Source organism: Mytilus edulis, chromosome 7, assembly GCF_963676685.1.
Source record: "Mytilus edulis chromosome 7, xbMytEdul2.2, whole genome shotgun sequence".
NCBI classification, from domain to species: Eukaryota; Metazoa; Mollusca; class Bivalvia; order Mytilida; family Mytilidae; genus Mytilus; species Mytilus edulis.
Window position 1 is genome coordinate 90512375 of NC_092350.1, and position 26686 is coordinate 90539060.

At 33.7% G+C, this 26686-nt stretch overlaps 1 protein-coding gene across 1 annotated transcript in view; it reads left to right on the top strand.

The window, feature by feature from the left end:
• LOC139482468 (uncharacterized) overlaps positions 1-22100 on the top strand; it is a 48757-nt gene extending 26657 nt beyond the window's left edge. The window contains exons 6-10 of the mRNA XM_071266373.1: positions 1842-2614; positions 3545-3575; positions 11419-11690; positions 13056-13083; positions 20420-22100. Of these exons, the coding sequence (XP_071122474.1) occupies positions 1842-2614; positions 3545-3575; positions 11419-11690; positions 13056-13083; positions 20420-20805 (1490 nt within the window). The 3' untranslated portion in view covers positions 20806-22100. The remainder of the gene's footprint in view (positions 1-1841; positions 2615-3544; positions 3576-11418; positions 11691-13055; positions 13084-20419) is intronic.
• Positions 22101-26686: the final 4586 nt, after the last annotated feature.

Here is a 26686-nt window from a genome sequence, read left to right on the forward strand (position 1 = left end):
ATAATAATTAAAAAAATTAAAGCCTTTTGAAATCTGGATTGAAGGAAATTGCAAAGTAAACATTGACTGTGTAAATCTTAGTGATAACACTAATTAACCCATGATAAAGTGATCAATAGATTAAAGATCATCAAAGGTGTTGATTAGGCCATAAACATATCACCTAAATAAATAAATAAATGGTATAAACGTATCTAGAATTGTCAAATAATTTTTATCAAAATCAAGCCCAGCATGAAATTATTATTTCCCATATTAACGAGAACTATGAGGATATAAAATGAACACTTTATCATACCAGCATATCAATACCGGAAATCTGACTCTCATCGATCAAAAATATTTTTTATAAGAATTAAAAGATCAAAAGTTGTACAGTTTAGGTTATTAAAGATTAAATGGGTATAATCCTGCATGCGGTTGTAATTCTGTGACTGCTATAAAAGTATTCTCAGATTTGGCGTTATCCAATATATTCTCTAGATCATATCAGTAGTCAAACCTACTGATAGGGATTTTTCCATGTCTTGATTTGGACAATGGTTGTTTTATTTCTTTGAACATTAAATTCGTGGATAAAGCCATCCACGAAAACCACGAATATTGGTACCCCACGAATGAAAGTACTTTCACAGTAAATCAAATATCATTGATAAATTGCTTTCATAAACTAAGATCATATCAGTAGTCAAACCTACCGATGGGGATTTTTCCATGTCTTGATTTGGACAATGGTTGTTTTATTTCTTTGAACACTTAAATTCGTGGATAAAGCCATCCACGAAAACCACGAGTATTGGTACCCCACGAATAAAAGTACTTTCACAGTAAATCAAATATCATTGATAAATTGCTTTCATAAACTAAAATGTTAAATAACTAAATTACCGAACTTCAACGAAATTCAAATTTGAAATCTTTTATAAAATGGCGAAATAAAAATCATATACACATTAAACGAATGAAAATCGACTGTAATATTCATGACTAGGTACAGGCATTTTTTAGTTGTGAAATGGTTGATTAAACTTAGTGTCACCTATCTAAACGTCTCATTTGCTTGACAGTCGCATACCATTTCATTATACTGTAAATTACATAATCCACGACTTTGCGTTTTATATTTCTTGATAATAAATTCTTTGATATTCATTTTCACCTTGATTGTAATCTGTTATGTTTACTAATTTGTAGATCTGTTTAGTAGATTTTTGTCTCCCGTTTTCAAACTGTTCTGTTGTTTGTTGTCTTCATAGTCAATCGTCATCATTTAACTTTTACAAAACATTTTCGACTATGAAACTTCTCACAAAGCTTAACCAAACTTCATAGTCATCATAAGGGTATCTAGTTTAAAACAGGTATAATAACCTTGTCAATCATTCAATATGGAAGATAGAACATAGGGGTGAAATGCAAATGTTTGTTTATTGTCATGAACATAATAAAATACAGAAAATCTGACAGGGCCATGAAATATCAAAAGGTTGAGATCTATTAATAAGCTGTTTGTTAGCAGCAACACTGTCAGGCAACTTCTGATAGAAGTTATTGACCTTTAATTACGAATGCTACAAGTCTTTTGTTTTATTTTTTTTTCCTACTCAGTTAAAAACGTTAAAAAAAAGATGGAAATGTAAAAACCTGACTTGATCAGCAATACAAGATCTTCAAATAAGTACCATTTTTCCGAAATCGTTAGTTAATTCTTTATAAAGGCCAAGGAAGTATAGTGACCTGAAACGATTCATTTTACCGTTTTGTGTTATAGGCTATTTTTGTTATTGTAAGATACTTTTAATACTATTTTCAATTATCAATTTATAATTTTCACTTAACAGATATTGCCTTTTGGCCGAAGAAAGGTCTCATACGAAAAACTTTTGAAAGGATGTCAGAAAGTGGAATAGTACAAAGAAAAGAGCTGTATCTTATTTGGGAACAAAAGCACTTCAAGAAACTATCACCCTACAAAGAGTTCATATTTGATATGCTCATCCACCTTGATATTCTATCAGAGCAGCAAAGGTATGATATTAATACGGGAAGTCGGTTACCAGTGGAAAACTTCTTTGTTCCCTGTATGCTCATTCAGAGAAATGACACACGATTCATGACCCACGAATGCACACCAGAGAAAGCCATCAGTCTAGCATTTGTATTCAAAGGGACAATAATACCACCAGCCTTACCGAATCGTCTCATTAGCGCATGTCTAAGTATGTGGGCTGTGAAGACATTTGAAGAAAAACAACTCCTGTTTTCAGGATTCGTTGGTTTATCATTCGATACAGCACATGATATTGTAGTGTGTGTTGAAGGTAACAAGATATTGCTCTACATAGTCCACGAAACCTCCAATGGACTGATCGTGCCAGATATAGCCACTGGTATCAAGGAATGCATGTTTACAACATTAGAGAGAATCTCAGATTTCTATAAGTCCACAGTCTCCTCTAGCAGGCAAAAACTACCCTTCCACATAGAATATGCATGCTCCAGGTTAGAATGCCATGTCACTGAAGAGGCAGCATTGACAACTGATGAATGGATCTGTGAGGAACATAAGATTGTACATACTAAAGACAAGTGGAATATTTGGAATCAAGACCAGGTAAATTAAGTTGATATTTTAAAATAAAATCTCTAATCAATTCACACAGAGCTGACTTGTGGTTTGCTTATGTAATCTCCATAAAAAAGAAAACAACAGGTTAAATCAAACAAACTCACCAGATCAATTTCTTATTTAACTTATATAATGTAAGATCAGGTAAGTACAGTATGTAGACTAAATGAAACAGGGATTTATTCTCTGAATTTGTTTTTTTTTTCATCTCTTTCTTGTATATTAGATTGGTCTGCAATCTTTAAATCTTAGTATTTTGTACTTTTTATTCAAAACAGCCACACCAGAATACCTAACATTTCAGGGTAAATACTCCTTTTCGACATTATCAAACATATGGCTCAATACATCCTTTGAAGCCTTGTCGTGAATTTTATGCAAAAGTGTTGTAGGGAATAAAATATTAAACAGATATACAATGTATCATGTTAAGGAGGGGTATTTGCGAAGAATACCAGTCAAGAGAATGTTAAATTTTGCGAGCAGTAAGGTGAGGGAAATTCATTCTCAAGACTGGTATTTTTCGCAAATACCCCTCAAGAACATGCTATATCTGTTTAATTACACCGAATGTTAACTTTCAAAAACACATTGATGATCATGATGTTACAAGCGTTCAGTCGGATTTGGCAAATACCACGGCAGAGAGGGTAAAAGGGGCATATCCTTTTTGTCTATACCCCGTTGGCATTAAAAAATTAATGATATTCATTTGATAACAGTAAATTGGTAAAAATACATTGGCTATCAACCAACCAATACCCAGGATTCATACATGAGGTGTAATCATGTATAAAATTTTGTAAATACATTAAACATTGAGTGTTTCACCGCTGAGTTCTCCAGGATTTGCTTTAAAAATACAATCCTTGATTGTTTATTGATTAATTTATAACAACCACGATTTTATTTCAGACAAAAGAACAATGTGAAGTGAACTGTCCAGGTAAAAAAACATATAGTAAATATTACCAAACTGAGCATTATAGTTATTCAATTCAAAACATTTTTGAATAATAGATATATAAATTCATTCTATATTTCAAATTTCTCAAATGTAAGGTTTTCTAGTGGGTCAGACATATTTTAAGATAAATACTATAAGATAAGAAACAATAATATAAAACAGCTATATAGATATAGGAAGATGTGATATAAGTGTCAATGAGACACCATTAGGCTAAGTTTATGATTAGATCAGAACAACATTAAGCACCAGCAGATATCTATAAATGTAATTCTGAACTATTACCATCACAAACTTTTTTTTGCAACCCTGACTATTTGGATTCTTATCTCTCATCAAATTTAAAAATTAAGCATTTTGTAAAATGATTAATTAATAAGTCAATTTGTAAATTTCGAACCTTGCACCTGTTGCAAAGGATTTTATATAATTATTAAGAATTACTTTTGGAGTGTCAAAAACTCGTTGGAAGTTATTGATAAATTACATGCTTATATTGGTGATTTTGAATCTGTTCAAAGTTTTAATTTTCTACCCTATATACCACACTGCCTCACATTTTCATTAAGAAACAATTCACACACCTATTTAAAAAGTCAAAATGTGAATATATTCAAACTCTTTTTGGGTCATTTTTAGTAGCAATAAACAAAAGAACTTTGTCAATTGGACATGCTTTGATACTATACATATGCACTTGAATTTTTACTGATAACATTTTTGTTCGCTTTGGAGATTCTGTATATCGTCAGGTTATCAGAATTCCAATGGGACCTATCTGTGCACCACTTATTGCGACCCTGATTTTGTATTGCTACAAGTTATAATTTATGACAAAAATCAGCAAAGACCCATCGAAACAACATCTGATGCAAAAATTTAATAATACTTTTAGATATGTGGATGATATATTGGCTCTCAATAATGACGACTTCAGTAGGTTTACTAAAGAAATGTTTCCTGTTGAACTTACTTTAAATAAAGCTAATGCTAACAATGACCACTGCCCTTTCCTCGATCTTCATATATATCTATATCATTAACGGAAAGCTTAGTACTAAAATTTATGATATAAGAGATAATTTTTCATTTCTTATCGTTAATATAACTCAACATACAGACTTTTTATACCTTCAGGTATTTCACATCCAATCCTTTATGGTAATATTCTTTATTAAGCACAAAAATGTCAGTATTCACCTCATAAGCTAACAAAACCTTTAAATAGACTTATTAAGAAGGGATATAGTTACGATACTGTTGTCAGGTCATTAAAGATAACATATTTTGGCTTTAATATTGATTATCTTATAGGGTCTTTGCATCGGAACTAAGCACATTTATTCAAAAACCAGTTATTGGCATGACATGGGTTTTGTTTTTCTCATATATGTAAGAATGGTATGATACTAAACCTCTAACGGGAGGGATTGTGCCTGACATTCATATGATGAAGACATAATCTTAAGTCAGTTTAATTGAGGTCTGGAGCTGGCATGTCAATTAACTGATAGTAGTCTGTTGGTTTTTATGTATAATTGTCATTTTGTTTATTTTCATTTGTTACATTTTTTAACATCAGACTCGGACTTCTACATTGGCTAGAGGGTTGAGATCTCATAAACATGTTTAACCCCGCCGCATTAATTTTTGCGCCTGTCCAAAGTTAGGAGCATCTGACCTCTGTTAGTCTTGTTTTATTTTTAAATTTAGTTTCTTGTGTAAAATTTGGAGTCTAGTATAGCGTTCATTATCACTGAACTAGTATATATATTTGTTAAGGGGCCACCTGAAGGACGCCTCCAGGTGCAGGATTTTCTCGCATTGAAGACCTATTGGCGACCTTCTGCTGTTGTTTGTTCTATGGTCGGGTTGTTATTTCCATTCTCAATTTTATTGTCATTTTTTCAAATCACTGAAATTTTAAAATGAAAAAAAAACTGCCTGTTAACTTTCTGGTGCAAATTGATGAAAAAAACTATTTTATGATACACATAATTAAAACGAATATATCTTCCCCTCCCCCCCCCCCCCTCCCGAAAAACTTTGTTAAAATTAATGATATGCTTCAGGTTTGTGAGTGTACGTCTATTATATGTTCTTTTCTTGCGTTCAAACTATGCTGAGTATGTACTCACTCTGTATTTCAGATTGTAAGTTTTTGAATTTCTTGTCCATGTTGATATGATGGTAAAATGACAAGATATTCTGATAGAACAAAATTTACAAAATGAGTTTTAGAAAATCTAGATTCAAAACAGAAGTTTGTAATATGGAACACATCTTCGCTAGCAAAGGGTTACGATCCACCCTTGGCAGATTAAGCCAACATTTGTGATAAAAATGTTGCGCGATCAATCGGTAGATTAAAGTCACACTCATTCCGAATACATTATTCTTGACCAATGGTTGCACTTGAACTCTTCAATTTTAAGGTAAAAACACGGTAGCGTCTAGATACTAAACACTTGGTAAAGCAGAAAACGAAAATATCCGTTGACTTCATGTATGTGTGCAGGAAACATACACAGGAACTTCTATAAGTTGATTAAAAACATTCAAATTGTCACTAGATATAATCGTAGGGATGTAGAGACTTCTTGCACATTAAGAACGTGGAAATTGTTTACATAGTACGCTTGTTGTTTGTTTGTGTTTAGTAGCAAATGTTTCATGCGTATTTAGGACGAGAACATATAGATTATAAATCAAATAAGTATGTCTGCAATTGATTGACCCATATAAAGGACACGGATTTTGACTGTGGTTTGTTTGATAAGAACAGAGATGTTGCCTTGCAATAGGCAACCATAGGAACAATCAAGTCATGCAGAGAACGTAGCCCTCTCATAAAATATAAGTAATGTCTCTTTTCAAAAAAAGAAATATATGTATATTTGTCTTGCACAAACACACAGCTCCCATCCACCCGTTTAGCATGGGTTTCATCATAAGAGGCCATGTCTTGGTTGTGATGTATAGTAATTAAAGAGTATCTTCGTGTTACTTCTGGAAAGGATTTGTTTTGTCTTTATAATCTGACGAATAAAAATGTCAGTAGTGTATTGATGTGAATATTTTGGAAATCAACCAAGACCAAGGTCAACAAAGACTAACATAATGCAATTACCTTAGAAACCAGACCCAGTGCGTCAACACGCTGAGCACATGAGATCACCTCGAGTTTTCGGTGGGGTTCCTGTTGCTTATTCTTTAGTTTTCTATGTTGTGTCGTGTGTACAATTGTTTGTCTGTTTGGGTTTTTTTTCATATTAATCCATAGAGTTGTCAGTTTATTTTCGATTTATGAGTTGCCCTTCTGGTATCTTCTGGTCGGTATCTCTGCTGGTGAAAATTTTGTTTCGCGAAGACATCATCCTCCCAGTAACAAAATTGCATGAATTTACGAAGATCTAACAGGATACTTGTTCGGACGTCGCCCAGTAAAAAAAAGGTCAGAAACAGACGTCACCATGGACACAGGGTCGTCTGATACGGCAGGTGTCCCCTCATCACCAGACATGTCTAATATCTCAAACATGACTCATTCAAATCATCATTATAGTGACAATAGCAATATAACACATATACAGCCATGTTCAGTTCTCCTTTAAGATATTTTGGATTTTGATGACTCTGAACAACACTGTTTGGAAATGTGAGACCAAAGGCAGCCAAACTTGTGACAATTTAATAACAGATGCTCAATTCAATATAGCAATTTTACTAAGAAATCATATTTTACCAGAAGTTACGATGATTTGAATTGTAAATCGATAAATGTCGTCTACGGATAAGAGTGTAACTTTTGCGGATTGGTATACTTCGGTGAAACGGAATGAAGGCTAAACAAACGTATGTGCGGTCATACTATCAGAAATATACCTCAATGCAAACGACATATTTCATCAGCATTTTAATAAGTCTGAGCATTCCATCGTTACTATGACAGTTCGCATTATCGAAAAATATATACCACAACTCTAACAATCCTCATCTTGCAACGTCTCTCGATAGACAAAAAGAGGACAACTGGATTAGACAGTTGGGAACTGCGACACCATATGGTTACAATGACAAAATTGATGGTACAGGTATTATATATATTCCTTCGTGTAGCTCGGTGAATGTCATGAATATTTTCAACTGTACTCCTCGACGTAGACGCAGTCATGGTCATCATCATTATGCATAATCTACTCTGTATGATGTCTCTAATAATGACTTGCTGTCATTTATACAAAAACCGTTAGGTATTCATCACATTCGCACAAAACTTGATTTATTACCCCTTTCAAAACTTCATTCTCTGTTCAATTAAAGTTTGGAAACCACTGCTACGAACCCTCATTTAAACCAATACAAACTTACAGCTATCATTTCGGATATTGCAAATCACAGACTTTTCAAACCAGTTCGTAATGGAAAATGTGAAAAAGAGAAAAGACATTTTCTTAATCTTTCCTTTGCTAACAAATTAAACGTCTCGATGGCGTCAACTTAAGCAATATCCTTCATCTAAATTAATTCGGTCAAAAATACCTCCTTATTTCAAAGATCAGTCTGACCAATCATTTCTTATACCTATACCAAACATATGGTAACAAACCTTTTCAATTACAAACATGTTTTCAGGATCTCAATATTGACGACTTCAAGTCTAAACCTCCTGATTGCACTTGTGCAAAACATGTGATATAAGTGGAAAATAGCAATGAATTTGATAATTATCATAATCAAACTTAACTCTGTGAAAGAATTGTGTATTTCTAATAAGTAGTTCTTGAGTAGTATAAGTAAATAGAAATCAATGAAATTTAAACACAAGGTTTTTGAACACAAAAAGGAAGGTTTGGATTGATTTTGGGAGTTGAAGTCCCAACAGTTTAGGAATTAGGCACCAAAAAGGGGCCCAATTAAGTATTTTTCTTGGTTTTCGCACCATAACTTAAGTATAAGTAAATAGAAATCTATGAAATTTAAACACAAGGTTTATAACCATCAAAGGAAGGTTTGGATTGATTTTAGGAGTTTTAGTCCTAACAGTTTAGGAATAAGGGGCCCAAAGGCTCCAAAATTAAACTTTGTTTGAATTCATCAAAAATTGAATAATTTGGGTTCTTCGATATGCTGAATCTAAACATGAACTTAGATTTTTCTATTATTGGACCAGTTTTCAAATTGGGGTCCAAAATTAAACTTTGTTTGATTTCAACAAAAACTGAATCCTTGGGGTTGTTTGATATGCTGAATCTAAACATGTACTTATAATTTTGTATTATCGGCCCAGTTTTCAAGTTGGTTCAAATCGTGGCCCAAAATTAAAATTTGGTTGATATCAACAAAAAATGAATTCTTGGGGCTCTTTGCTATATTGAATCTTAACATGAACTTAGATTTTTGATCATAGCCCAGTTTTCAAGTTGGTCCAAATTGGGGTCCAAAATTAAACTTTGTTTGATTTCAACAAAAATTGAATCCTTGGGGTTCTTTGATATGCTGAATCTAAACATGTAATTATAATTTTTATTATGGGCCCAGTCTTCAGGTTGGTCCAAAATTAAACTTTGTTTGATTTCAACAAAAATTGTATATATGGGGTTCTTTGAAATATGCTTAATCTAACCATGTATTTAGATTTTTGTAGTTTGGGCCCGGTTATCAGATCGGTCCACATTGAGGTCAAAAGGGTCCAAAATTGAACTTTATTTGATTTCATCAAAACTTGAATTCTTGGGGTTCTCTGATATGCTGAATCTAACTATGTATTTAGATTTTGGGTATTTGACCATAATAGGTAATGTTCAATTTAAAATTTAAAGTAAGTTTAAGTTCTAAGACCACATTCATTCTGTGTCAGAAACCTGTGTTGTGTCAACTATTTAATCCCAATCCAAATTCAGAGCTGTATCAAGCTTGAATGTTGTGTTGATACTTGCCCCAATGTTCAGGGTTCGAACTCTGCGGGCGTATAAAGCTGCGCCCTGCGGAGCATCTGGTTAACACAATAAGTTCTTTGAAAATTTAATACTTTGAACACATTTAATAGCTCCATAGTTTTTACACATTTATTCTATGTTCCTCTACTTTCCTAATCACCACAAATGGTTAAGCTCAGTTAATTGTAAAAAATAGAAACATGTCAAATATCACTACACAAAGATTTTTTCTTTACACGTGAGTTCCTCATTTCGAGGTGCATTAGGGATTTTGTCCCAATTGGAAATAAAATTTCATAATTTTGATGGATTGAGTCGAGGATTATGCCAGGCAATGGGCTTAGCGCACGAAGGAAGACGAAGACACTCTTTCCGAATGGATTAAAGCAGTGAGAACGTTGATACAAATCAAAATTAGGAAACTGAATGGGTCTATCAATGTCACTGCTACTACAATCTTTAAAGACCCAAATGTTGCAAAACACTTATCCTACATCCATGAAAAATATGGTGTTGTCCTCGCAGATAAAGCCCCAGACAACATCGTTTTTGTGTGTAAAACTCTTAACATTAACTGCTTGATAAACGAATTAGGTATTGAGAATTCACTTGGAAACTCAGCATATACCCTAACGACACTAACCATAGAGGAAATCCTGGATAATCATAAGTCTGTTCTATGTTTCTTTAGAATTTTAACTAAAGAACTGGTTCTTCCATAACGGTATTGGATACCTAAACTACATAAGTATCCTTACAAACAACGGTATATTGCTGGATATTCCAAGTGCTCCACGAAAACTCTTTCCAAATCATTAACATCTATTCCATCAGCAATCATGAATGTGACCTACCGAATTGACTATTACCCGGATTTGTTATAACATGAACATCACGACGGCTGCCATATGTGGAGCAGGATCTGCTTACCCTTCCGGAGCACCTGATATCACCCCAGTTTTTGGTGGTGGGGTTCGTGTTGCTTATTCTTTAGTTTTATATGTTGTGTCATGTGTACTATTGTTTGTCTGTTTGTCTTTTTCATTTTTAGCCATGGCGTTGTCAGTTTATTTTCGATTTTTGAGTTTGACTGTCCCTCTGGTATCTTTAGTACCTCTATCACTAATTCAGTTTGCTCCGTTCTTTTACGTCAATTTAAAAGTGAGTTTATTAGTGGGAATGGCAAACATTTGCCTCCACCTAAACGCTTCAATCCAAAATAAAGTGCCGTAATTGACCCATTAGAATAGAAATAATACATGGGTGCTATACTTTATATTGATTTTACCACGGATTTGACTTTTATGACGGTATTTAACCCCTCTGTGCGCTCGTGATGAAATATTTATCATAAAGGGCCAATCCATGGTGACATCAGTATAAATTCAACCCCCTATACATTATTTTTATTCTAATGGGTCAATCATACAGTCTTTCTTGGGGGGGGATCAACGCGTCTAAGTGAAGGCAAATATTTGCCATTCTTACTAATAAAATCAGTTTAAATTCAAGCCTTCATGAATTATTTCTTTAATAAAACCTGCCATCCAAATAGTTTATGAAATAGCAGAAAATTATTACATACAGTGCATGACGGAATTGTAGATCATTTATTAGAATTTAAGAGTATTCCAATAGTTCAAATACGTCTTAGTGCATGTAAATACTAAAATCATGGTGTACTTTATGAAAATGCTGAACATCAACTTCTATTGTAATGGGCAGTACAAAACATAGTCTGTTATTATTTATTCTTTGTTAAATGAACTCTCATCTCAGAAAATCTGAATTGAGTAAGCAAACTCGTATTATGTTTAACAATAATCAAGTATCCTTTAAATGTTGGATACACTGTATAACCATTATTTCTTTTACACAAACAGGTTTACAAGAAGGTGCCTTGAATCAGGTACCGAGTGACATTGAACTTCAAAGATTTGCATCAGGATGTGATGATATCACCATAAAAGAGTTAGCCATACGTCTTGGTATGAGTTTCCAAGAATGGGATGAACTTGAAAGGAATAATCCTGATTATATTCAGATTGTCAAGTATAGAATACTGGTCAACTGGAGAGAAAAATGGTCAGGAAAATTCAGCAACATAGCACAAGCTTTAACAGAGATGAAAATAACTACACATAAGCTGTGTCAGGTAAAGTTACAGAGATAAAACTAACTACACATGTGTTGTGTCAGATAAAGTAACAGAGATAAAACTAGCTACACATAGGGATGTGTCAGGTAAGAAGCAGATATGAAACTAACAACACATATGTTATGTCAGGTAAAGTAACAGAGATAAAATTAACTACACATATGTTGTGTCATGTAAAGTAACAGAGATAAAATTAATTACACATATGTTGTGTCAGGTGAAGTAACAGAGATAAAACTAACAACACATATGTTGTGTCAGGTAAAGTAACAGAGATAAAACTAACAACACTTATGTTGTGTCAGGTAAGAAGCAGAGATGAAACTTATTACACATATGTTGTGTCAGATAATGTACAGGGATGAAACTAACTACATATATGTTATGTCAGGTAAAGTAGCAGAGAGTAAAACTAACAACACATATGTTGTGTCAGGTAAAGTAAAAGAGATAAAAACCAACTCCATATATGGTGTGTCAAGTACACAAAATGTAAGAAGCAGAGATAAAACTAACTTCACATATGTTGTGTTAGGTAAAGTAGTGAATGTTAAACTATTAACACATATGACATATGTGTTGGGTAAAGTAAAAGATATAAAAACCAACTTTACATATGTTGTGTCAGGTAAGAAGCAGAGATGAAACTTACTACACATATGTTATATCAGGTCGAGAAGCAGAGATGAAACGTACTACACATATGTTGTGTCAGGTAAAGTAGCAGAGATGAAACTAACTACATATCGTTGTGTCATTTAAATTAACAGGGTAAAACAAGCTACATGTACTCATTGAAGGTAACGTAGCAGAGATGAAATCAACTACATAATATGTTTCTTTAGGAAAAGAAGCAAAAATGAAACTAGCTACATGTACACATATGTTATGTCAGGTAAAGTAGCTTTGTCAGAAAAAGTAACAGAACTGCCATATTCCTGACTTGGCACAGTCATTGTCTACAGGAAACGATAGAAAAAACATGTTTGATATCTCGATAAACCTCCAAATTTTATGATAAGCGTTTATCGTTCTGTTATATTCACAGAAATTGGGTAAGCAACCCAAACAGACAAAATAAGTTATTGTGATAATAAATTTGATCCAGCAGCTAAACCTGTTGAAATTCACTTCACAGACATGCCATTACACAAGACGAAAAGAACAGTTGCGTATTATTAATCTTCGTGAATCAGATTTTTTTTAGATACAAAATTAGTATTGCTTGATAGAGAAGATTAGCTTTCCCAGACAACTTATTCTGTAAATAAGTAATGTCTGTTGACACTTTCGAAAATAACTGCTTATCAAATATATTCAATGAATTTGCAGTATCTATTTGATTATAATCTAATTTTGTAGGTCAAACGAATCAGAAAAGTTCAATGTGGTATGTATTTCAAAGATATTTTTTTAAATTGTTATCAATGCAAGATATATGTTACCTTATTAATTATGCATTAACTAATAGCTGTCTTCCTCCTCAAGACTCAAACTAACAATAAAGAGGATGAAATCTAAACAATTAAATATAAGTTTTTGGCTTCATCATGTGACAAACAAATGTTATATCATGTGACGAACAGATGTAATATCATGTGACAAAAAGACATTATATCCTGTGACACGCATTCCTTTTATCATGTGACAAACTGATATCATGGCACTAACAATCCTTAAATCAAGGGACGAACAGATGTTATATCACGTGAAAAACAGATGTTATATTACGTGAAAAACAGATGTTATATCATGTGACAAACTGTTATATGTTATATAATGTGACAAACAGATGTTATATCATGAGAAAAACATGTTATATAATGTGACAAACATATGTTATATCATGAGACAAACATGTTATATAATGTGACAAACATATGTTATATCATGAGACAAACATGTTATATAATGTGACAAACATATGTTATATCATGAGACAAACATGTTATATAAAGTGACAAACAGATGTTATATCATGAGACAAATAGATATTATATCATGTGACAAATAGGTCGTATAGCATATTACGAACGGACATTATATCACGTGACAAACATATGTTATATTACGTGACAAACAGATGTTATATCACGTGACAAACAGATGTTATATCACGTGACAAAGAGATGTTATATATTGTGACAAACAGATGTTATATCATGTTACAAACAGATGTTATATCATGTGACAAACATGTTTTATCATGTGACAAACAGACCTTATATCGCATAAATGAATCTTTGATTAACATTCACATATATGTCAATTTTGAAAATTAACTTATAAGATCACTTATAACATATGGCAATCATCTTCTTATTTTTTTGGCAATATTAAATTTGATGACTACGAAAAAATCTATATACATTGTACATCACAATTATGAAGGAAAATGTAATAAAAAATGTTAAATCAAACGGTAAAGTGAGAAAAAATTTTGGTCTACATGGTTTGCTGTGCAAGTCGTATAGTGTCCTTTATCAATTTTCCATTAAAAAAGAAAGATATCCATATATCTGAGATCGATGTGTATTTTTCTGTTGCCCTCTCTCACCATATTTTGAGATTTGTGCAATCTTTGTGCTTTTGTCAACTCTATACTCCTCTTCTAACTCTTTTGCTTTTTCTAATTTCAAAACCTTATTCTTCCCATCGTAAATTAGTGTGGACAGTTCAAATAGACGGTATAGATAGACTGGGCTGACTTTTTGTGCAGTAAAGGTGGTCATAATAGATGAACCATGTTGCCTTCAGTGATCTTTTTTAGATGGTCCATGTTGACTTTAGTGGTCTTTTGTAGACGGTTAATGTTGACTTGAATGGTCTTTATAAACGGTCCATGTTGACTTCAGTGTTTTTTATAGATGGTCCATGTTGACTTTAGTTGTCTTTTATTGATGGTCCATGTTGGCTTGAAAGGATTTTTATAGACTGTTCATGTTGAATTCAGTGGTCATATATAGATGGTTCATGTTGACTTGAGAGGTCTTTAAAGATGGTCCATGTTGACTTGAGTGGTCTTTCATATACGGTTCATGTTGACTTGAGTGGTCTTTATAGACAGTCCATGTTGACTTGAGTGGTCTGTATAGATGGTCCATGTTGACTTTAGTGGTCTTTTATAGATGGTCCATGCCGACTTGAGTGGTCTTTTGTAGACGGTTCATGTTGACATGAGTGGTCTTTATAGACAGTTCATGTTGACTTGAGTGGTCTTTTATAGACTGTCCATGTTAACTTGAGTGGTCTTTATAGACGGTTCATGTTGACTTGAGTGGTCTTTATAGATGGTCCATGTTGACTTGAGTGGTCTTTATATACGGTCCATATTGACTTGAGTGGTCTTTTATAGACAGTCCATGTTAACTGTTACTAAATTATAATCCTGGTACCTTTGATAACTATTTACACCACTGGGTCGATGCCTCTGCTGGTGGACGTTTCGTCCCCGAGGGTATCACCAGCCCAGTAGTCAGCACTTCGGTGTTGACATGAATATCAATTATGTGGTCATTTTTATAAATTTCCTGTTTACAAAACTTTGAATTTTTCGAAAAACTAAGGATTTTCTTATCCCAGGCATAGATTACCTTAGCCGTATTTGGCACAATATTTTGGAATTTTGGATCCTCAATGCTCTTCAACTTTGTATTTGTTTGGTTTATAAATATTTCGATATGAGCGTCACTGATGAGTCTTATGTAGACGAAACGCGCGTCTGGCGTACTAAATTATAATCCTGGTACCTTTGATAACTATTTACACCACTGGGTCGATGCCTCTGCTGGTGGACGTTTCGTCCCCGAGGGTATCACCAGCCCAGTAGTCAGCACTTCGGTGTTGACATGAATATCAATTATGTGGTCATTTTTATAAATTTCCTGTTTACAAAACTTTGAATTTTTCGAAAAACTAAGGATTTTCTTATCCCAGGCATAGATTACCTTAGCCGTATTTGGCACAATATTTTGGAATTTTGGATCCTCAATGCTCTTCAACTTTGTATTTGTTTGGTTTATAACTATTTCGATATGAGCGTCACTGATGAGTCTTATGTAGACGAAACGCGCGTCTGGCGTACTAAATTATAATCCTGGTACCTTTGATAACTATTTACACCACTGGGTTGATGCCTCTGCTGGTGGACGTTTCGTCCCCGAGGGTATCACCAGCCCAGTAGTCAGCACTTCGGTGTTGACATGAATATCAATTATGTGGTCATTTTTATAAATTTCCTGTTTACAAAACTTTGAATTTTTCGAAAAACTAAGGATTTTCTTATCCCAGGCATAGATTACCTTAGCCGTATTTGGCACAATATTTTGGAATTTTGGATCCTCAATGCTCTTCAACTTTGTATTTGTTTGGTTTATAAATATTTCGATATGAGCGTCACTGATGAGTCTTATGTAGACGAAACGCGCGTCTGGCGTACTAAATTATAATCCTGGTACCTTTGATAACTATTTACACCACTGGGTTGATGCCTCTGCTGGTGGACGTTTCGTCCCCGAGGGTATCATTTTTATAAATTTCCTGTATACAAAACTTTGAATTTATCGTAAAACTAAGGATTTTCTTACCCCAGGAATAGATTACCTTAGCCGTATTTGGCACAACTTTTTGGAATTTTGGATCCTCAATGCTCTTCAACTTTGTACTTGCTTGGCTTTATAACTCTTTTGATATGAGCGTCACTGATGAGTCTTATGTAGACGAAACGCGCGTCTGGCGTACTAAATTATAATCCTGGTACCTTTGATAACTAGTATCACCAGCCCAGTAGTCAGCACTTCGGTGTTGACATGAATATCAATTATGTGGTCATTTTTATAAATTTCCTGTTTACAAAACTTTGAATTTTTCGAAAAACTAAGGATTTTCTTATCCCAGGCATAGATTACCTTAGCCGTATTTGGCACAATATTTTGGAATTTTGGATCCTCAATGCTCTTCAACTTTGTATTTGTTTGGTTTATAACTATTTCGATATGAGCGTCACTGATGAGTCTTATGTAGACGAAACGCGCGTCTGGCGTACTAAATTATAATCCTGGTACCTTTGATAACTATTTACACCACTGGGTCGATGCCTCTGCTGGTGGACGTTTCGTCCCCGAGGGTATCACCAGCCCAGTAGTCAGCACTTCGGTGTTGACATGAATATCAATTATGTGGTCATTTTTATAAATTTCCTGTTTACAAAACTTTTAATTTTTCGAAAAACTAAGGATTTTCTTATCCCAGGCATAGATTACCTTAGCCGTATTTGGCACAATATTTTGGAATTTTGGATCCTCAATGCTCTTCAACTTTGTATTTGTTTGGTTTATAACTATTTCGATATGAGCGTCACTGATGAGTCTTATGTAGACGAAACGCGCGTCTGGCGTACTAAATTATAATCCTGGTACCTTTGATAACTATTTACACCACTGGGTCGATGCCTCTGCTGGTGGACGTTTCGTCCCCGAGGGTATCACCAGCCCAGTAGTCAGCACTTCGGTGTTGACATGAATATCAATTATGTGGTCATTTTTATAAATTTCCTGTTTACAAAACTTTGAATTTTTCGAAAAACTAAGGATTTTCTTATCCCAGGCATAGATTACCTTAGCCGTATTTGGCACAATATTTTGGAATTTTGGATCCTCAATGCTCTTCAACTTTGTATTTGTTTGGTTTATAACTATTTCGATATGAGCGTCACTGATGAGTCTTATGTAGACGAAACGCGCGTCTGGCGTACTAAATTATAATCCTGGTACCTTTGATAACTATTTACACCACTGGGTCGATGCCTCTGCTGGTGGACGTTTCGTCCCCGAGGGTATCACCAGCCCAGTAGTCAGCACTTCGGTGTTGACATGAATATCAATTATGTGGTCATTTTTATAAATTTCCTGTTTACAAAACTTTGAATTTTTCGAAAAACTAAGGATTTTCTTATCCCAGGCATAGATTACCTTAGCCGTATTTGGCACAATATTTTGGAATTTTGGATCCTCAATGCTCTTCAACTTTGTATTTGTTTGGTTTATAACTATTTCGATATGAGCGTCACTGATGAGTCTTATGTAGACGAAACGCGCGTCTGGCGTACTAAATGATAATCCTGGTACCTTTGATAACTATTTGCTGTGCAAGTCGTATAGTGTCCTTTATTAATTTTCCATTAAAAAAAAAGAAAGTTATTTATATATCTGAGATCGATGTGTATTTTTCTGTTCCCTTTCTGACCATATTTCGAGATTTCTGCAATCTTTGTGCTTTTGTCAACTCTAAACTCCTCTTCTAACTCTTTTGCTTTTTCTAATTTCAAAACCTTATTCTTCCCAGCGTAAATTAGTGTGGACAGTTCAAATAGACGGTATAGATGGACTGGGTTGACTTTTTGTACAGTTAAGGTGGTGATAATAGATGAACCATGTTGACTTGAGCGATCTATTCTAGATGGTCCATGTTGACTTGAGTGGTCTTTAATAGACGGTCCATGTTGACTTGTGTGGTCTTTATAGATGGTCCATGTTGACTTGAGTGATCTTTTATAGACGGTCCATGTTGACTTGAGCGGTCTTTATAGATGGTCCATGTTGACTTAAGTGGTCTTTTGTAGATGGTTCATGTTGACTTCAGTGGTCTTTATAGACGGTCAATGTTGACATGAGTGTTTTTATAGATGATCCATGTTGACTTGAGTTGTCTTTTATAGATGGTCCATGTTGGCTTGAGTGGATTTTTATAGACGGTTCATATTGACTTCAGTGGTCTTATTTAGACGGTCCATGTTGACTTGAGAGGTCTTTATAGATGGTCCATGTTGACTTGAGTGGTCTTTTATAGACAGTCCATGTTGACTTGAGTTGTCTTTTATAGATGGTCCATGTTGACTTGAGTGGTCTATTATAGACGGTTCTTGTTGACTTGAGTTCTCTTTTATAGATGGTCCATGTTAATTTGTGTGGTCTTTTATAGACAGTTCATGTTGACTTCAGTGATCGTTTCTAGATGGTCCATGTTGACTTGAGTGGTCTTCAATAGACGGTTCATATTGACTTGAGTGGTCTTCAATAGACGGTTCATATTGACTTGAGTTGTCTTTTATAGATGGTCCATGTTAACTTGAGTAATCTTTTATAGACGATTCATGTTGACTTCAGTGGTCTTTTATAGACGGTCCATGTTGACTTGAGTGGTATTTATAGATGGTCCATGTTTACTTGAGTGGTCTTTTATAGACGGTCCATGTTGACTTGAGTGGTCTTTATAGATGGTTCTTTTTTACTTTAGTGGTCTTTTGTAGACAGCTCATGTTGACTTGAGTGGTCTTTATAGACGGTCCATGTTGACATCAGTGTTTTTTTTATAGATGGTCCATGTTGACTTGAGTTGTCTTTTATAGATGGTCCATGTTGGCTTAAGTGGATTTTTATAGACTGTTCATGTTGAATTGAGTGGTCTTATATAGATGGTCTATGTTGACTTGAAAGGTCTTTAAAGATGGTCCAGGTTGACTTGAGTGGTCCTGATAGATGATCCATGTTGACTTGAGTGAAACTTTTATAGACGGTTCATGTTGACTCCAGTGGTCTTTTATAGACGATCCATGTTAACTTGAGTGGTTTTTTATAGACAGTCCATGTTTACTTGAGGGGTCTTTTATAGACAGTCCATGTTAACTTGAGTGGTCTTTTATAGACAGTCCATGTTTACTTGAGTGGTATTTTATAAATGGTCCATGTTGACTTGAGTGGTCTTTATAGACGGTCAATGTTGACTTGAGTTGTCCTTTATAGACGGTTTATGTTGATACATTCGTGTGACGCACAGTTGATATTTCTATTTAGCTGTATGTGTGTGCTGTCGTAAATTAATTTTACGTGTTTGTTGTTATTATGTGGTTTATTTGTAGAAATGTTCTATTGTATTGTTTATTCATGCGTTTCTATATCCTGGGTTTTCTTGTGTTTTTTTTTTGTGCTTTATTCCTGTCACGTAATGCTGTGGTTTAACCAGTATTTTTTGCTCACCTGGCCTAAAAGGCCAATTGGGCTTTTCTTATCACTTGGCGTCCGTCGTCCGTCGTCTGTCGTCGTTAACTTTTACAAAAATATTCTCCTCTGAAACAACTGGGCCAAATTTAATCAAACTTAGCCATAATCATCATTGGGGTATCTAGTTTAAAAAATGTGTGGCATGACTCGGCCAACCAACCAAGATGGCCGCCATGGCTAAAAAAAGAAAATAGGGGTAAAATGTAGATTTTGGCTTATAACTCTGAAACCGAATCATTTAGAGCAAATCTACCATGGGGTTAGATTGTTTATTAAGTCAAGATCTATCTGACCTGAAATTTTCAGACGAATCAGACAACCTTTTGTTGGGTTGTTGACCCTGAATTGGTAATTTTTAAAGAAATTTTGCCATTTTTGGTTATTTACGAGCGTCACTGGTGAGTCATTGTAGACGGAGGTGGAACGCACGTCAGGTTCATAATAAATTGTCATTCTTTGTATCAAAGATGATAGACATAAGAAGATGTGGTATGAGTTTCAATGAGAGAACACTCCATCCAAGTAACAATTTATTAAAGTAAATCATTAGAGGTCAAGGTACAGTTTATTTACACATATATTTGTATATATTTTTCCAAAAAGTTATGCTCTCTGACATTGCCTCTTAAGTATTAATGTGTTTGTGTCTAATGAGTGTTATGTTTACAGATATTAGTGAAGAAAACTTGGATTTAATTCCAACAGATGAAATACTAGATGAGCTAGCACAAGTACTTGGTGTTTTATCCTTTCAACTGGGTATAGAATTAGGATTACCTATAACATCATTAGACGCCATTCAGTACAACAATGGGAGAAATTTAGTGGCTCAATGTAAAGAAATATTATTCCAGTGGAGAATAGATAAACAAGTTAGGCCAACAATACGTGTATTGGTCCAAGCTCTGGTAAATGTTGGAAGAGGCACTAGATGTTTGGAGGAAATTATTAAAACGGTCGGAGTGAAAACATACATTCAACATGAGGAAGTTGAAGAGCAGAAACAAGGAAAAGTTACAACACTCTTTAAAAAACTTTTTCAGAAGAAAAATTAGTTACAATACTTTTAAGTTGATTTTATATAACTGAACATTATATCATTCCCTTCGCTTGGCTAATTCCTGTGTATAAATTCAAGGGAACGATTTAAATTGCCCCTGATATTGTCTTCTGGCTGGTAATATTCAGATTCAACAGAATGATGAAGATTAAACATGGTTGATTAGACTGTTGTTATATACAGACATATCAGAATGGAGTAGGTCAAGAAAGAAAATTGTTGGAAGTGTCTGCACTTGTGTTCAGTCATTATTTATAAATATATGGTGTATTTAATTATAAAGCATACCATATTTAAAGTTTGAGACTGCACACGAATGCAGCCACCAACATCTGTAAGTAATGTGTTATAGCATATTTAATAGATTTTTTTTATATTTAAACTTGAACTTGAGCGTCCTTAATGACCAGTGTAGTTCAAAATCGTGTACATAGCATAGTTGAACCGAATGAAAAAGACACTTTAGTGTTTAAAAGACAAAAATCTTTCATCAGATGTACTTTGATGTTTTTGGCCAAATCTACCCATTACCATGGTTACCGTGTCGTACCTTCTCCTTAATGTGATTTATTATTTCAATTGTAGGAAATGTACAGAAATGTGGGTTAATTACTGAGGTTTTCATGGAATTTTACATACAAATAATGCTATATAAAAAATCTAACCTGCAAGGTGTTTTTTTTTCCAAAAATATCCAGCCATGTATTGACAAAAATAAAAACACGAAAAAAAATGCCCTTGACAATTATAGTAAAACCAACATAACACTCATACCAAATGGGTAATTGTTGTTTTTTATATCCCTTCATTTAGTAACGGAACTGTATACTGTAGTAACACTTAGACTGGATGATGATCCAATCATAGTAACTTTGTGAAAAAGACAAAGTCCTAATCCAAAATTGTTTACATAATATTTCATTCTGTAATTGTTGATCGCAAGCTCATTCATTTTTTAGTACTTGTTGAAGTTTATTGGATTGTAGTTTTGATAAACAATCATGTTTATTGTAGTAATGTTGTAGATTGTGTCATTACATCTATCTATCAAATTGTACCATAAAGATGATATCATTGTGTTACACTGTACCTGATTATACACTTAGTTGGCCTTATTGTTGTAGATCGTGTTATTATTTCAACCAATTGACAAGTTTTACCATGTAAATAAAAGCTTGCTGAATTGTTTCTTTTTTGATTGTACAAACCGCATGCACAAATGATGTAGATTGTGTCATTGATCCATATTTTTGACAAATTGTTTCTTGTAAATAAAAGCTTTTCGTTACACTACACATGACTGGTGTTTGTTTTACATCTAAAGTTTTAGTAAAACGATACTATGTTGCAATCAAAATATATAACTTGAAGAAAAACAGACTATAACAAGTCGAAAAGAAAACAAAATATGAAAAACACCACCAGAATATATACAAGAGGGAGAAAAGACACCAGAGGGACAGTCAAACTCTTAAATCGAAAAAAAACTGACAACACAATGGCTAAAAATGAAAAAAATAAACTCCGTTGAAATTTCAACACAGAAAGTCCCTAATCAAATGGCAAAATCAAAAGCACAGACATATAAAGCGAATGGACAACAAATGTAATATTCCTGACTTGGTACAGGCATTTTTTATGTAGGAAATGAGGTTAAATAGCTAGCTAAACCTCTCACTTGTATGACAGTCGTTAACATTGCGTTATATTTACAACGATGTGTGAAAAAAACCCAGACATAATGGGTAGAAATATCAAAAGATATGGGTACAGCAGTCAACATTCTGTTATAATCTTAATCATTATAAAAACATATATGTGTCAATGAGTATAAGACACTTATTGATAACGAGAATTAAAAGCAAATTATCACATTTTCTAAAATTATTGGTAAACTTTTCAATTAAGATATACATAAAAGAAAATTAACAATAATTTGATAATGACCAATTGAAATTTATTGTAATGAAGAAGAAAGAGTAGAACTTATAAGTCATATACAAAATGGCAACGCCATGGCAAAAACAAACAACAGAAAACAATCTACAAATTACAAAACAAAATAAAGATTGCGCAGCATGAACTTTCTTCTCTAAACACAAAAAGTTCGAACGGAACCGAACATGGTTCTAATGTTATCATTTTGTCATTGATATAGTCATAATTAGTCCCCTACCGAATAATTTTAAGGGGTTTAATCAGGTTTGCATTCTATCCATCTGTCTGTCTGTCTGTCCATCAGTTAGTCCAGCCAGTCCGTAATCCACATTTTTTCTTCATGCTTGAAAATATTGATTTGATATTTGGTGTATTGTTTTATCATGAAAAGTTACCGTTTAAGTTTGAAATTTGTTCTGGTCTGATGATTTAGTACAGAGTTATGGTCTATGGACTTACAAAATTGACTTAAATATTTTTTGTTTTGTAATGCTTGATATGTGTTATAGAGTACACCATGACCAGTTGTTCAAGTTAGAATTTTGTTCCAATACAATGAATTTTTAACCATAAGGGGACAATGTATTGTCATGCTATTCTCACAGAATGCTTGTTATAGTAACTGTTTATAAATTCCGAATTTATCGTTATGTTGAGGATTTCAAGCCAGGTATTGAAAACTTTTCGAAATTTTCGATCTATAATGCTCTTCAGTTTCGTACTTTGTTTTGCCTTTGAAATCTTATTTAATTTGAGTGTCACTGATGGATCTGTTGTAAACGGAAAGCACGTCTGACCTTAAGAAACTGTTTCTTCTCGAAGTGGCAATAACCATATGTGGATTCTAAAAAACTCTAAAGAACTTCGGTATAATTTTAAATCTTAATCTTTTTCTGAAATTTGTTCTATCAAACTTTATTTTTCAATCCTTTCTAACATGTTAAATCACAAAAATACTAAACTCACAGGATAATTTAAAAAGGAAAGTCCTTAATCAAGTGGCAAAATCGATAGCACCTATACCACATTTCCTCATGTGAAATTAATATAACGTGTCTTAAAGAAAACATACACAAAGCTTTTCAACATAAAAATTGTAGCATACGCTATAAATTCATTACTTTGGTATACCATACGGCATATTTGGTTAATAGCGAACAAACATATAAAATATGGTACACAGAGGAACAAGTGATCGGTATGATCGAGTTTCTTATTGTCAACATATTTGTTGAACTTGGAGGTCTACTTTTTCAACAAATTGTCGGCATTCCTATATGAACGTACTGTTTGCCTCTCCTTGTCGACCTTTCTTGCTTTCATATGAGTAGGAGTTCCTTCAGACACTTGTCTTCACAAGAAGATCAAAGAAGCCAGGTCATTTCATTTCACATTCAGATATATAGATGATGTTCTTTTCTATCAACACTCCAATTTTTTTTTTAATGTGTTCCATTAATATATCCTGCAGAACTAGAAATTAAAGAAACAACAGACACGGCTTCTTTTTCTATCTCATAATCAGAATCAATGACAAACGAGACGATTTTTATTTTGAAATTATCAATTTCCCCCCACCTTAGTAGAAATGTCTGTCTGAGTAGAAAGTTGATGAAAAATAAAATCACAAAGAAAACTGAACTCCGAGGACAATTCAAAGCAAAAATCCCCAACCAAAGGACAAAACCCACAGCTCAAACACATCAATCGAATGGATAACACCCGCCATATTCCTGACATGGTACCGGCATTGTCTAATGTAGAAGATCGTTGGGTGAACCTGGTTTTATAGCTAAGCCTCTCACTTGTATGACAATCGTATACAATTCCATGACACTGAAGTGGGAACAAAAAAAAAACAAACATAATAGGTAAAAATGTCAAAAATAGGGGTACAGCAATCAACATTGTGTTATCATCTTCATTTTATAGCTCAAAGTACGGTATTCAAAACAGACCATTGGCGCACTCCGAACAGAAAGCTATAAATGGCCCAAAATCTAACTAGTGTAAAACCATTCAAACGGAAAAACCAACGATAATAACACTTATGAGCCACCTTAACAAAGGACAGCTACTGAACATCAGATTCCTGACTTTAGATGCTATCAAATGCAGCAGATTTAAACGTTTAAATAAGTACCAACTTTCATCCTTACCCGAAACAATAGTGTAGAATCACAACATATAAAGACCCACTATAAGATATCAATTGAAATGGCTTAACTCAATCAAAAGACATATGAACACAAGCGAACTTAACCAATAAGATTGATCAATGACACAATGTAAATACAAAATCACTAAAGCAAGAGGTAAACATATAGGCAACAATAGTATACAGCGGTGAACTATTACAACAGAACGTAAACCATAAATAAAGGCATCAGTAGTATACCGCTGTTAAAAATTCATAAATCGATTGAGAAAAAAAACAAATCCGGCTTACAAAAACCAAGAACAAATAAATAAAGGCAACAGTAGTATACCGCTGTTCAAACTCATAAATCCATGGACAAAAAACATCATCGGGGTAACAAACTAAAACTGAGGGAAACGCATAAATATAAGAGGAGAACAACGACAAAACACTACAATGTAACTAACACACACAGAACGGACAAAATCCCACGAGAATAACAAATATAACATCAAAACCAAATACATGAATTTGGGATAGACAAGTACCGTAACACGTCTTATCGCAATGTCAATTTACACTCAAAAATAAGAGAAAACAGACGACGCAACGTTAAATTGTAACACACACAGAAACGAACTATAATATAACAATGGCCATATTCCTGACTTGGTAAAGGACATTTTTAAAGGAAAAAATGGTGGGTTGAACCTGGTTTTATGGCATGCCAAACCTCGCACTTTAATGGCAATGTTAAATATAACATAGAAATGACAATATAATATTACAGGACTACAATACAAATAAATAGGAAAACGTATTAGACAAAGAAACACATGATTAAGGAATAACAAAAAGCATCAGGTTTAAAATTTAATACGCCAAATACGCGCCTCGTCCACACAAGACTCACCAGTGACGCCCAGATATTAAAGACCGAAAGCGAAAAAAAGTACAGCACTGAAGATCAAAAGTTGAAAAAGGTTGTGTCAAATACGGCTAAGTTTGTATGCTTGGGATAAGAACATCCTAATTATTTAGAACAATTAATGCTATTGCAAACAGTAAATTTTATCAAATGAATATAACAGATATACATAATGAAACTGAAGTATTAACTCATTACATAAAACAAACACGAATACATAATGAATGACCAACACAGAATAGACACACCCGACTCAGTCCAAATAACATTGCCGCCAAATAGAATATTTTTGAAAAACCTGTATTTATAAATTCCTCAATTGTATCAAATATGAAATGTATATGATTAGGAACATCTGACATGAATTTCCTTGATAAATTATTTGTTTGCCATGCATATTATAACCATTAAACGTAGGGAATTTTTTTTATAATCAGTGTCACCATTTTTATAAAAAAAAAAGTTTTTATTATGGGCCCGTAACGAAGTTGTCGGTGCCATATAGTTTAACCCTTTTCCGAAATTCCGTAATTCCGTCATTCCGTCTTTCCGCAACAAACCATTATACAGAGTTTTTTCTAAACGCCTTCAGATATTGGACTGATTTTTGGTTTGTGAGTTAACCATAATGAGTGACAGATCAAGTGTATGTTTCGTTCTACTCCGCTAAATGTTGCTGAAATTACGGGCTTTGGACTTTGTAAAATTGTTGAAAATCACAGTTATACGGAATTTTTTTTCTAAACGCTTTCAGATATTGAGATGAGTTTTGGCATGTGAGTTAACCAAGATGTGTTACAGATCAAGTTTAAGTTTTGTTACGCTCGGCTAATTTTAGCCGAAATTACAGGCTATGGACTTTATTAAATT